The sequence below is a fragment of the Chiloscyllium punctatum genome, chromosome 30 (genome assembly GCF_047496795.1).
Source record: "Chiloscyllium punctatum isolate Juve2018m chromosome 30, sChiPun1.3, whole genome shotgun sequence".
In the NCBI taxonomy this organism is placed as follows: Eukaryota; Metazoa; Chordata; class Chondrichthyes; order Orectolobiformes; family Hemiscylliidae; genus Chiloscyllium; species Chiloscyllium punctatum.
In genome coordinates, this window is record NC_092768.1 from 36,240,348 (window position 1) to 36,255,227 (window position 14,880).

The window sequence follows — 14,880 nt, forward strand, 5'->3', positions numbered from 1 at the left end:
TCCTTCCCAGACGTTCTGGCTGCAGCGACTTGAAATTGTGCGAGAAATGATGCATCCATTCTACTTGAGAAAGGCGTTTTTAGATTAAAAGCTATTCAGTGTATTGTACAGGGCTCAGTCTGCATTGTGTCAATTTAATCCTTTTAGTTTGCAGAAACCCGCTGGAATTGGAAGTGCATCTGGGAAAGCCTGAAAGAATAGTCTCTGACCTGGTGCTCCTGTTGCAGATCTGAGGGATGACACTGAACCGAGACACACAGACAATGAACGGGTGATAGTGGGTGAATACAGCAAGCTCTCCAACAGACCAGAAGTGTGGTGGAAAAAAAATCGAAGTAGTCAGATTCAACCTGCCTCAAATACCCAAATTCAGTGAGCTCCACTTGTTCTATGAGCACTGAAGTCAAGGCTATACTCTTACTATTTCTGGTTTAATGCTGAAACACATCATAAACGCATGAGATGCATAAAGTTGCTGATTTGCTATCAGCCTGATATACATGACTGGGTGTTCCAAAAACTTCAGGTGAAATATCTGTGCCTTATGACAGGAATCGCTTTTATTTTTTGCTGCAAACTTTTATTTTCATAACGACGAATAAGGTAGAATCTAATCAACTGAAGTGGACCTGGTGAGACACTGTTACAGAGGCTGTATGCGCTGGAAGTCCGATAGACATTGCACCAAGTAATGAAATATATTAAAGTATTCAACATTTAGTTCCTTCTTTAAACCATCTCCTTGGTAGTTATTCATTCAGCAGGGAGGCATGTTCTTTATTTTTAATCACTGGGCCAACATGAAGACCGACATCGAGTCTCATCCAACAGAAAGAGATTCGAGTCGAGTGCATTTGGCTATAACCCCATTCAAACACACTTGTCTTACTTTGCCAACTGTTGTCCACTCTATCCTGATCATTTTTTTAAAAGAATTCAGCTATTTGTAAACTTCTGTATTTTTACTGGATAATGTTGGAAATGATAAAATCCTTCTCATTTCCTTCACTGCAATGATTAATTATTTTCCATTAATACTAAACAAACTGACAAGCCACACGAAATCATTATGCAACTTGGATATTGAGCAAGGCAATCTCCCAGCCGAGTCACAAATCGTCAGCAAAAATATATTTATAACAGACATTATGAATTAATTTGAACTTACTAAAGTGTGCTTCCAAAAAGACAAGTATAAATGTCTACTTGAGTCTTTTCTGACAGAATAAACACAACCCATGCACATAGATTTAAATACATATTTTAAAGTCATAATAATCACTTTACAAGGAGTGCTCATGACATTTTGCTGATGGTTTCTGCTTTTTTTTAACTTTGGGCACCAATTTTCTTGTGCTGGCATAAGATAATATATTTGAAGGTTTTCTTGAAAGTATCATTACAAAGTGCGTAACAGGCTGGATTGATTGTGCTGTTGATGTAAAATATCCAATACCCGATGTCCCAAACAGTCTTTGGAACACAGATGGAGCAGAATGTACGAATGAGCACCATGACATTGTATGGACACCACGTGATAATAAATACTAGGAGAATCGCCAAAATGGTCCTAGTCACTTTCTTTTCTCTGGGTACCGTGACCTTTCTCTTCTGAGCAGTGGTATGGATTCTTTTACACGTTGTATTTGTTTCTGTGATCCCTCGATCCTTCCTGTCATTGCTGCCAAGCTCTGCAATGGTTTCATGGTAATTACTGTTTTGTGATTGACCAACCATCTTTATATGAAAGAGCCTGTTGTAGTCCATCGTATTACAGACATTTCCGTTCTCACGGATAGACCCTTCGAACTTCCTGTTTAATGAAATCATGCTGAAAGGAGTTGAGGCACTCAGGAACTCCTCCTCTCTTTCACCACAGTGATCGAATATTATTCCATGAATATTTGTCCCATTTGGCATTTTCAATTGCGGCAACCCATCAGATGAATCTGATATATTGCTCTGATTTGATTTCAGTATGTTACCCACCTCTGGGCTGGGAGAAACTGGTTCCTTATTAGATTCAGACTCTTTTGTATGCATCTTTATTCGACTTTTGCTAGCACGTGATATATACACATATAAAATCACCATGATAGTGACGGGGAGATAGAAGCAAGCTATTGAAGTGCCGAAAGTGACAGCAGGATTAGAGAAGAACTGTATATAGCACTCTCCTTCACGCACTGTCCGCTGCCCTACGATGAGCGGCCAGAAGAGAATGGCAGGAGCCCACACAAAAAAAGACAGCACCCAAGCGGCTGCGATCATCATGCCTGCAACCTTTCGTGTCCTCCTCACGGGGTAGCTAAGCGGTTTGGTCACACAGAAGTAGCGGTCAAAGCTGATGATAAGGAGATTCATAGAAGATGCGTTGGTGACAACGTAATCGACAGCAAGCCATAAATCACACACTACTGGACCCAGAGGCCAGTAGCCAAGGAGACTGTAAATTGTGAATAGATTCATCGTTACACCAACAGTGACATCAGCGCAGGCTAAGCTGAAAATGAAGTAGTTGTTAACAGTTTGCAATTGCCTGTTTATTTTGATGGAGATAATGACGAGAACGTTCCCAACGAGGGTTACCACACTCAGAGATCCTGTCACAATCGCAATGAGGATTACTTCGCCTGTTTTGTAAGAACTCCGATTTTGAATATCAAGCAATGTTGTCCCATTGCTGAGAGATTCACTCGTTTCTGTTGTTTTTTCTATCAGTTCACTGTGATGTAGAGTTACCACTGATGAAGCCCAAATGGAAAACAAAAGAAAATGAATATTGATTAGGAGCTAGGCTTCACACATGTTGAACTTAAAGCTACCTGGCCACTTATGGATCTTCGAATAGAAAGTGCTTGCAAATCCAATTGCTCTCACGAACTTCAACATTTTTACCAGAATGATTCGGTTTAAATTAGGAATGATCTCATCGGTCTCTTTGGCCACTTAGCTGTTAGTTTGTAATTAATTAATCGTTAATAATTTAATTAGCTATTAATTTCCGTGCAAAGGGTAATGATTGAAGAAAACTTTCATTGGTTTGATTCCACGATCTCATGTGAACACTGAATACACAGACTTCTGAGGGCAGTGTTGAAATAAATAATGTTTGTGTCAGTGTATTCCTTCACTTTTAAAAAAAAGAAATAATTCAATATCAACAAATTTCATTCTAAAGCAGATGTGGGTCAATGATCAACCGTTTCACATCCGAAAGGGTGAGAACAAGGTCAGCTTGTGTCCTGTCAAGTCAGTAGGATTGAGAACGGTTCCTGGATGGTACTTCCCCCCAAAGATGTTCCCCAACTCATCTGTCACACTAGATTTAAAGGGATGTCATAATGAAGGTCCACCAAAGAATGTCACAGAAGAACAGAGCTCAGAAGTGCGTGGTGATCCACCGTGGCATGGATTTCCCATGTCCAAACATTAAATTAGCGGAGCCTTTCACCATGTTGGGGGGGGGGGGGGGGGGGCGGGGTGTTGTTATAAAGTATGGTCAGTCAGTTACATTTAGTAGTCTCACGGGCAGCAATCCAGGAAGTGAAAAACGTCAACTGCTAGCGCTTTGAAATTAATCTAACAATGGGAGACAAGTAAATTAGAGGTACCCAGAGACGTAGATGTTAAGGCATGCATGAAAAAAGTCATTTTTAAAATTGTGAAGAAATATATTGTGCTTTGATTGTCACGAGGATGTCTCTTCGTCATTATAATTTTAGTGCACCAAAAAAACCCCGTCCTAACTCATTAAGCATTCTCTTTAAAAACTGTTTCGATGGGTTTTAATGCTGCAAAATCGGTGTTATTTCTTTTTAAAATGGAATCCGCATTGGACGCACAGGTCCTGTGACATTTCAAGGCGAAAAAATAAGAATTTTTATTTTTAACTTTTCAATCATGTGTGTAAATTGGATGACAACCCTGCGTGTTTGGTCAACTCTGGCAAGCACATTTTGCAAATATCTATAATCATTGGGGAGTGTATTATGGATGGTTGAGTATGTTAAACTCTCTGATCAGGGATAATTGACAATAAGCTGACTACTATGTTGTTGAAATTGTGGTGCTGGAAATGCACAGCAAGTCAAGCAGCATCCGAGGGTCAGGAGAAACCACTTCGATCCTCTTTCTCCTAGGATGCTGCCTGACCTGTTGTGTTTTTTCCAGCACCACCATCTAGACTCTGATCTCCAGCATCTGCAGTCCTCACTTTCTCCTTACTACTATGTTGCATTCACTGGTTTCCTCAGAATAGTTTGTAAAGTTATGAGAACGTTGATTGAAATTTATGTCACCGAATTCTCATTATGATTAGAAAGTGAATAAAATGATCAACAAATGTTGTGAATGCAGTAAGACATAAACAGTCATTGTAAAAACAATATGTTAACATTAATGTATATTCTATCAATGTTTTTATATCCTTCTTGAATACGTTCAGGAGCTGAGCATTTTCTACCAAAAGCCACGTAACCATAATGGCACCTAAAATATGCACTTTTAAATCAATTTCACGTTTAAAACAATGGGATTATTGATATGTTCGAAATGGCAATGTTGTATATGCCTGCCTGCTCAACCTCACCTCAGTACTGAGTCATATTGAGCCTCATGTAAAACTTGCCACCAATTATCACTCTGTCATCCCTGCCCTCTGTGGTTGTCATTGCTTTGAATTTCCTTTTTAATCAAATTTGGATCAGAACTGTGAAACTGCACCTGAATTGGAACTAAAGATGACTTTGGATTGTGGGTAACAACTTGTATTAAAATGAAAACAGACCAAGTGAGCCTTTGTTTCTTTTTGAAGCCAGCCTTGTAAATTAATTGTAGTTGATTACTAATCCAAAAGTGCTGCAGATGTTTCACCAATGTTGAGGAGCATTGTGTTTAAATGCCAAAACCAAATCGGCAGATAATGAGGTTGACATATGTGATTTTGTTCCAGCCACTCTACAACAAACTCTATGTTCAAGCATATGGAAGTTATTAAGTGGCGAGAAGTCTTGTGGGTGATGCTCATTCTGGCGGGGAGGGGGGTGGCAGAGTTTAAATTGTACTTTTGTTCCAGCTTCCTTTTAGACATCAATCTGGCTGTTTATGCTACAAGGTTAAGTGAAGCTCGCTGCCTAAACTTCTTTATCAGATCTTGGATGCTTACAGAATGCAACACAAAATCTGAGAAACAGGAGAATTGGCGTTTCAGGCATAAGCCGTTCATCAGGAGAGCTGATGAAGGGCTTATGCCCGAAACGTCGATTCTCCTGCTCCTCGTATGCTGCCAGACCTGCTGCACATTTCCAGCACCACGATCTCGGCCCCCAGTCCACATTATTGCCTGTTAAGTTCATATTTTGTTCTTGCTCGGGATTAACTGTATTCTGTTACTGTTTTCGGCGTTCTTCCATGAAATAGTGCCCCACTCCCTCATTCTACAAAAAAAAAGATGATTCATTTTTCTTCTGTGATTTTCTACAAAGTCTGTAGACGTGCATAATTCCTCAGTGAGCAAGCACACCATTCGAGAGAAATGTCCAAAGATCCGATGAATGCAGCTTGATGTTGATGAAAAAGCAATTATGCACCAATTCACCAGACAGAAATCTTTGTGGCATCATTGAAGTACTGTCATAAGAAGGTTAATATTGACCTGATCATTGAAAGGGCACCTTTCTTTGATATTTAAAGCAAATGGTCATCAGCTTCGGCGGGGCGGTGTGGACTTGTTGGGCCGAAGGGCCTGTTTGCACACTGTAAGTAATCTAATCTAATCTAACGCTCCACTATCAATGTTTCATGACTGTGTGTCACACTGGCAGATGGACAGTGCATGCTAGACTTCTGACAAATCAGCGCTGAGGCAATGCTGCACTGTCAGAGAATGGAGACGTTGTTACACTGATAGTGGGTCAGTACTGAATGGATCCCTACACTTCTAGAGAGTCAGTAGAGAATTGTACTGCAGTGGTACAGAGTTTGCAGTGAAGTAGTGCAGCACTCTCAGTGTATCAGTCATGAGGAAGTGCTGCATTGTCACAGTGTATGTAAGAAGGGAGCATCCCTCCATCTGAACCAGTACTGTGGGAGTGCTGCAATGGCAGAAACCCAGTATTGAGATACCGGTACATTGTCAGATGGTTAGTACTGACGGAGTGCTGCACTGTTACAGGACAATTATGCACTATGATGAGCATTAGAAATGAGGAAGTGCTGCACTGGAAGAGGGTCTGGAAATACGAGATAGTCAGCACTGAGACAGAGGCACTGAAAACTTGTTAGTACTGCCAGAATGCTGCACTGACAATGCTGCAGTGTGCATTTCACAACTGGAATTTCAGCAGATGGTGTGTGCTGCACTGTTATTAACTCTCTGACAGTGCAGTGGTTCTATAGTGCTGGCTCTCTGGCATTGCAACAAACACCACCGCACACCACATCACATCCACCACGCCCCGAGACATGTCCATGACCATTAGACATTCATTGACCTACTCAGGTCTGAAAATTGGACTGCCTCAAAGGTAAAACTCTGAAAATACACCTCTCACTCACTACTGATGCTCCGACGTATCAGCACTGCAGTTTTGCACGCCCTCTGTACTGCGGGAATGTTGCAATGCCAGAAAGCCAGTACTGAGGGAACGCTGCACTGTCACATTGTCAGTACTGATGGAATGCTACACTGTCGGACAGTAAGTATGGAGGAATGATTTTCACATCCTGAACATCAGTACTATGAAAGTGATATATTATCGAGTGTCAGAAATGAATGAGTCAGAGACTGTCATTTGGTACGCTTGCAGTTTTGCACGCCCTCTGTTATCCGTCAATACTAAAATTGCAGCACTCTCTCAGTATTGTCGGTCTAACAGTGCAGCATTCCAGTCATAATGAGCATCTGACAGTATTCAATTACTATAGGTACTAAGAACCGTTGACAATCCCTCAGAATGTATCACTGAGTGTGCAGTGCTCATGCAGTATGAACTTTCTAACAGTGCTGTCATCAGTCTGACAGTGAGATAGTCGTTCATTGTTAGTGCCAATCATCGTAGAGTGCAGCAGTCCCTCAGTGCTGACATTATGACAGTACACCACACCCTCATTACTCACCCTCTGGCAGTCAAGCACTCCCTCACTACTGCACCAGTAACAACGTCTCACTCCCTTAATAATGACCCTAGCTGACTAAAGATAGTGTCCTTACATTGTACTGTCATTCTGGCAGGCAGTGTTCTATCTCATCTGACATTCTGAAAATGCCATACTGCCCCAGTGCTGATTAACCAATAGTGCAATACTCCCTGCCTCTCGACTTTCTGACAGATTGGCATTCCCTCAGTACTGATCGTTCGACAGAGTAGCACTTTATTTCATTCCCGCTAAGAGTGCATTACTCAGTACTGGGTTTCTGGCATTGCAGCAGTCCCCCAGTATTGAGAATCCGATAGATTGGTGAACCATGATTATGTACACTCAGAGTAAATCTTACACTATTTACTGACACTCCACAGTGCGCCAATCCCTGATTAATAACCCTAACAGTCAGGTCGACTCTCTCATGGTCCTCTGATAATGTGGCACTTCACTCAGGATGGTGACCAAATGACAGTCTCTGACTCATTCAGTTCTGACACTCTATAATATAGCATTCCTATATTACTGACGTTCAGGATGTGAAAAAAAACATTCCTCCATACTTACTGTCCGACAGTGGAGCATTCTGTCAGTACTGACAATGTGACAGTGCAGCGTTCCCTCAATACTGGCTTTCTGGCATTGCAACATTCCCGCAGTACTGAGATTCAGATGGAGTGCATCATTCCCTCTGAATTGACTCTCTGACAGTGTAACAATCCCTCAGTGCTGACCATGTGATAGCCTAGCGTTCCATCAATACTGGCTTTCTAGCATTGGAGCAACCTTCAATATTAATACACTGACAGTGCTGCACTTCCTAACGGACAACTCTGTACCAGTACAGCACAGCTTCTCTACTGTCTGACATTGCAGAAACTCCCTCATTACTGACCGTTGGACACTGCAGCAGTCCTTCAGTTAAACTTCTCTGACAGTGTTGCATTCCATCAGTGCTGATTCAGTGACAGTACGGCAGAGAAGATATACTGTCCATCTGACAGTGCAAAAATCTAAGTCCTGATATATTGACAGTGCAGCATTCCATTAATGCTGATGATCTGTCAGCGCCACTGTCTCACTGCAGACTCACATTAGTGCAGTGCTCCCTCGTGACCCTCTCAACGTGGGACACTCCATGGGAACTAATCCTTCTAACTGATCGGCCATCACTGAATACTTTCCTTCAGATATTGAAGCACTTCCCCTGTACGGACCGCGTGACAGTGCAATGTTCTCTCAGTATTGGCTTTCAATACCATCCAAAGAATGAGCATCAGATCGAGTTGCAAACCCATATGCAGTGCAGTGGATACTCACTGCTGAGCTCTGACAGTGCAGCAGATCTTCTTGTCCTATCCTCTGGCACTGAGACACACATTCGCTCTCAGTATTAACCATTTGATGTGCAGCATACCCTCAGTAATGCCAGTGCAGCTCTGCGTCCATGCTGACTCTCTAACAGTGCAGCATAGATTCTCCTGACCTTCTGGAAGTGAGAATCTCCCTCAGTTCTGATACTTTGACAGAACTTCCTTCGTAAACAATGAAAGAATTGCAGATGCTGTGAATTAGAAACAAAAACAAAGCTTGCTGTCAGTTATACCATCACTTTATGCTCTTCATGGTAAACGTATTATCGTGCAGCACTACATCTGCACTGATAATCTGCAGTTTAGGCCTCCCTCTGTACTGAGACTGAGGTTGTGTTGCAAACTCTTTCAGCTGTCCCTCTCCCATTCCGACAAGCCTCTAATGCTGACTCTCTGAGAGTAGGGAACCCAAGTCACCCTGTCTGTACGAATCATCTGACCAAGCAGTCCCTCACTACTGAGATTCTAACACTGCAGCACTCACTCAATACTGACAATGCACGTTTTCCTCAGTACCGACCTTCTGTCAGTGTTTCACTCACTAAGTCTTCCCATATTACTGAGCCTCCGATACAAAAGGGCACCACCAACTATTTTCCTCTGACACTGCAGCACTGACCATCTGACAGTAATGAACTCATTCAACACTGACCTTCTGGCAGTGCAGTACTCCTCTAAGAGTGCAGGATTCCACAGTGCTGACATGCTGAGAGTGCAGCACACCCTCTCTCCTATGCCTCATCAGTTATCCTGTGATAGTGCAGCACTTTCTCAGATATGAACCTCACATACTGAACCACTACCTTAGTGCTGATCCTCTGATAGTGCTGCACACAATCTCTACTGAATCTCTGAAAAGGCGACATGCTGTGACTAAATGTTATCTGATAGACCAGCTCTAACTACATATTTTTCGTCTGTCAATGCTTCATTCCCCTAGTGCTAACTCTCTGACAGTGCAGTAGTGCCTCACGACGGACTCTCTGACACTAAAAAAGCTTCTGGCATTACAGCTGTCTGATAGTGTTGATTCAGAGAGAGAAAGACATACTGACTTTGCAGAAATACTTTCTCAAGGACTTTCTCAAAGTGCAGTACTGTCAGTACGGAGACAGTGCAATACCCCTCTCTACTGACCTTGTGATAATGTGGAATTGCCTCACTACTGATCCTCACTAGACTGAAACTCTGATATTGCATGACACGCTTATTGTTGCAGGTGTAGTTGTGTACCATTCTGTCAGTAGTGCAATGCATCTATACTTTCCATCTGACAGTTCACTAACAGCGCCAGAAGAACCTCTCTAAAGACCCTCTGGCACTATCTTAGAGATCAACCACTGGCAGCTAGATTGTCACTCACGTTCTTTGTACTAAACAACTGACCGTGCATCAATCCTTCAACACTCATACTCCTCAATAAATTTATCCCTCGATACTGAACCTTTGACTGTGCAGCACACAGTTTTATCTGTTGCTCTGAAAAAAATGGCACAGCCTTAGTGCTGAGAGAGTATAAAGCTCTTTTTCTCAGTTGTTAAGTGTCATCTGTCAGTTTAACACTTCTTCAGTTCTGACACTGCACAGCGTTTCTTCACTACTTACGTTATGAGACTGCCACACAGTCTCAGTACTGACTCTCTAATTGGGAAGCACATACTCTATAGTAATCCAATGATTGCGTAGTACGTCCTCAGCAATGACCCGTAAGGCAATGGAGCCCTGCTGAAATATTGATTCCCTGACAGGGCAGCACTCCCTCACTCCTGACCAGCTGACAGAATGACAATTCCTCTGGACTTACCTTCGATCAATACAGAATCCTCTGAGTTATGACAGTGCCTTCACACGATACTGTGCTTTTGGCGAGGAAGTATTACCTCTGTGATTACATTTAGAAAATGCAGTACTCCCTCAGTGTGGACTCAACAACAGTGCATCACTCCTCACTCCTGACGCTTTGAAATACTGGCACTGCCTCAGTACTGGTTATTCCCACAGTGTACTCAAACTGTACTGACATTTTGGCTGGCCAGTATCCCCTCTGTAATCAAACTCTGAAAATGCAGCACTGCCTCAGCGCTGACTCAATACTGGCACTCCATCAGTACTAATCATTCAATACAGTGCCTCTGGCTTAGTACATCCCCGAACAAAGCAGCACTCAGTACTGACTCTGTGACATGATTCGGAGATGCAGGTGTTGGACTGGGGTGTACAAAGTTAAAAATCACACAACACCAGGTTATAGTCCAACGGGTTTAATTGGATGCACACTAGCTTTCGGAGCGACGCTCCTTCATCAGGTGATAGTGATGATGACTATCACCTGAAGTAGGAGCGTTGCTCCGAAAGCTAGTGTGCTTCCAATTAAACCTGTTGAACTATAACCTGGTGTTGTGTGATTTTTGACTGTGAAATGCAGTGTTTCCTTAGTACTGGTTCTCTGACATTGCAGCACTCTGCCAGTACTGAGAATCAAGTAGTGTGGTGAACCCTTAACACATACACATTGTGGCAACTCAAACTTTCTACTGATCCTCTGACCACGCAACATTCCCTCATTACTCCACATCTGACAGTGAGGCGCTTTCTCTCCTAAACCTCTGACAGTGCGACTCACCCATTAAATCAACTCTGACCATAAGACACTGCCTATTGCACTGTTATGAAAATCTGACTTCTTGAGTACTAAAACTCGCTCACCACTGACTCTTTCAGAAATAGACTGTCTCAGTACTGACCCTCTGACAATGTAGTAACCCCTCTCTACTGATCCGCGGACAGAGTGGTATTCCCTCAATAATGATGGCCCCTCAGTAATGCCATTGCCCTCACACTGCACTGTTGTTTTGGCAGGCCAGCATCCCCTCTGTCCTCACATTCTGAAAATGCAGCACTGCCTCAGTGGTGATTCACCACTGGCACAGCATCAGTACTGATCATTCGAACAGTGGTGCTTCTTTAGTACATTCCCCGAACAACACAGCTCTTAGCACTGACTCTCTGACAGTGCAGTTTTACCTTAGTACTAGCTCTATAGCCATGCAGCATGCAAAGAGGACTGAAAATTAGATAGAATGGCGAACCTTGATAACATACAAAATGAGTGCAATTGACATTCTCTACTGATTCTCTACAGTGCAACATTCCCTGATAGTAGGTCATTTCCCTCAGTATTGTGGCCATGAAAAAGTCTATGACTCACTCTGTTCTCAAACTCTGACAGCTCATCATTCGTTCAGAATTGACACTTTAGATGTGCACCATTTCCTCCTTAGTGGCCAGCTGGCAGTGCAGCACTCCCTCAGAACTGGCCCTCTGTACTGCCCTCTATGAGTGAAGCATACTCCCTGGCTCTGATTCACTAACAGAGCACCACAATTTCTCTGAAGACCCTCTGAAATGAGGGCCCTTCCTTACAATTGATCCATTGACAATTGCACCGTTACTCACTCTGTTTTTAAGAAACACCTGACTGTGTCAGATACTTGTAGATGTGTCCCATTGAAGGCAGAGGATAAGAAAGGTAAGATTTGTGAACCGTGGATGACAGGAGAAATAGTACGACCAACCAAAAGGAAAAGGAAAGCGTACATAAGTTCCAGGCAGCTAAGGGCAGAATAGGCCTGGGGGAATATCCAAAAAGTAGAACCAGGTTTAAACATGGAATCTAGCGGGCTAAAATGGGCCACGAAATCACTTTAGCGAGCAGAATTAAGGAGAAGGTAGTGAGAGATTGGATCTATATATGTTTGGCAAAAAAATGGGATTATCAATTTGGTGCGGGGGAGATTGTGCCTTGCCAACTTAATAGAGTTATTCGAGGAAATGACCAAACTAATATATGAAGGAAGGGGTGTTGATGTCATATACATGGATTTTAGTACGGCGTTTGATAAGTTTCCCCATGGTAAACTAATAGAGCAAGTGAAGTCACAAGGTGTGCAGGGTGTTCTAGCTAGGTGGATAAAGAACTGGTTGAGCAAATGGATTCAGAGAGTAGTAGTTGAGGGGAGTTTCTCGAAATGGAGAAAGGTGATCAGTGGTGTTCCATACGGATCAGTGCTGAGGACATTGTTGTTTTTTTGTGATATGCATACACGATCTGGAAAAGGGCACTGTTGGTATGATCACCAAGTTTGCAGATGGAACGAAGATTGGTGGAGTCGCAGAAAGCATAAGGGACTGTCAAAGAATACAGAACGATATGGATACACTGGAGAGTTGGGCGGAGAAGTGGTAGATGGAGTTCAATCTAGGCAAATGTGAGGTAATGCATTTAGGCAAGTTTATTTCTAGAGCGAATTATACAGTGAATAGAAGAGCCTTGGGAAAAGTTGATGAGCAGAGAGATCAGGGATTGCAGGTCCATTTTATCCTGAAGTTTTCTGCACAGGTCGTTAGAGTGGTCAAGAAAGCATCTGGTATGTTTGCCTTTATCGGACAGATATTGAGTATTAGTCCTAGCTGTTCATGTTAAAATTGTACTCAATGTTGGTTCGGCCGCATTTACCATACTGTGTACCGTTCTGGTCGCAACCAATACCAAAAGGGTGTGGCCACTTTGGAGAGTGTGCAGAGAAGGGTTATGAGGAATTTGCCTGCTACGGAATCTGTTGCTATGAAGAGAAGTTGAGTAGGTTCGGTTTGCTTTCATTAGGAAAAAAGAGATTGAGGGGGGACCTGATTGAGGTTTACAAAATCATGAAGGGTGTAGCCAGGGTATTTAGAGATAAGCTTTTTCCCAGGGTGAAGGATTCAGTAAAGAGAGGTCACGCTTTCAAGGTGGGAGGTGAAAAGATTAAGCGGGATACATGCAGCAAATTCTTTGCACAGTGAGTGGTGGGTGTTTGGAAATCTTTGCCAGCAGAGGTGTTAGATGTAGGTACAGTAGATTAATTTAAGATGCGGCAGGTGCATGAGGAGGTGGGGAGCAGAGGGATGCAGATGCTTAGGAACTGAGCGAGAGGTTTAGACAGTACATTTGGATCGGTTCAGGCTTGGAGTGTCGAAAGCCCTGTTCATGGGCTGTAAATTTTCTTTGTTCTTTGTTCTCTTTGTAACTTCACCACTGATCCTTTGTGTAGCACTCTTTAAGCAAGCCCGTTAGTACTGATCCTCGGTAAGTGCAGTGCTGCTTCACTGCTGACGCACTGACAGTGAGAAACTCTCAGTGCTAGAACAATTGACCCTGCAACACTCTCTTCTCACTGAGCCACCAATACAGAGGGGCATCCTTAACTCAAGTCCTCTGATAGTGAAAGCACTCCCTCAGCTATGACGATCTGACATTGACTTTCTGGCTTTGCAGCACTGTCTCGGTATTTTCCCTTTGAGGTGCTGAATTATTTCAGTACTGACACCGCATCAGCACTCCCCCGACAGACTGGAACACGTGCTCTCCTGTCCCTCTGGCAGAGCAGCCTTTCCACGTCACTGATCCTTTGATAGTGTAGCACTGTCTCAGTTATGAATCTCTGATAGTGAAGTACTGCCTGCGTGCTGATTCTCTAAAAGTGCACAACACAATCCCTACTGAACCTTTGAAAATGGGGCACTCCGTTACTATTTTTCATCTGACAGAGCTGTGATAACTTCATATTATCCTCAGACAGTGCACCATTCCGTCAGTATTGACTATCCAACAGTACAGCACTCTCTCATTGCCGGCTCTCTGGCATTGCCGCTATCCTGCAGTACTGAGTACGAGATAGAGTGGCGCACTCTTATTGCATAAACTGTCTTATTGCAGAAATTAACAATCTACTTAGTACAGAAAAGTCAGTACGGATCCATTGCCAGTGTAGCATTCCATCAGTGCTGCAGAACCTTCAGTGCTTCTGTATTACTGCTGACTCAACAAGGTCAGTAACCATTCTCCCCGACACTCTGACAGTGTGCATCTCCCTAATTACTGATCTACTGGAGGTTAAACCTTCTTTTTCGACTGAAACTCAACTAATGCATCACTATCTTATTCGTGCCAGTATAAATGTGCACCAGTCCATCAGTACTGTCCATCTGGCAATGCAGCACTTCTTCCATACTTTCCAGCTGACAGTGCGCTATCCGTCCCATTCTGATATACTGACACAGCAGCAGAACCTCGCTAAAGATCTTCTTACAGTGCGTTACTTCTTTAGAACTTAAGTTCACCGACAGCCAAACTGTCACTCACTCTCTTTGTACTAAACATCCGATCATGCACCACTCCTTCAGCATTGATCGTTTGCAGTGCATCCACCCTCGATACTGTGCATCTTGCTGTGCAAAACACTGATTCCACTCTAGCTCTGAAAGTGCGGCACATCCTTTGTACTGACCCTCTGAGAGTGAGACCCTCTGCCACTCTTTTAGTAAG

General features: G+C 43.0%; 1 protein-coding gene across 1 annotated transcript; it reads right to left on the reverse strand.

The window, feature by feature from the left end:
- Positions 1-1,329: 1,329 nt before the first annotated feature.
- Positions 1,330-2,892, reverse strand: LOC140455566 (muscarinic acetylcholine receptor M2-like). Its single transcript, XM_072550490.1, has 2 exons — positions 2,826-2,892; positions 1,330-2,744 (listed from the first exon to the last, which is right to left on the reverse strand). Exons 1-2 carry the CDS (start codon positions 2,890-2,892, stop codon positions 1,330-1,332), a joined length of 1,482 nt encoding a protein of 493 aa, XP_072406591.1.
- Between the last annotated feature and the right edge of the window lie 11,988 nt (positions 2,893-14,880).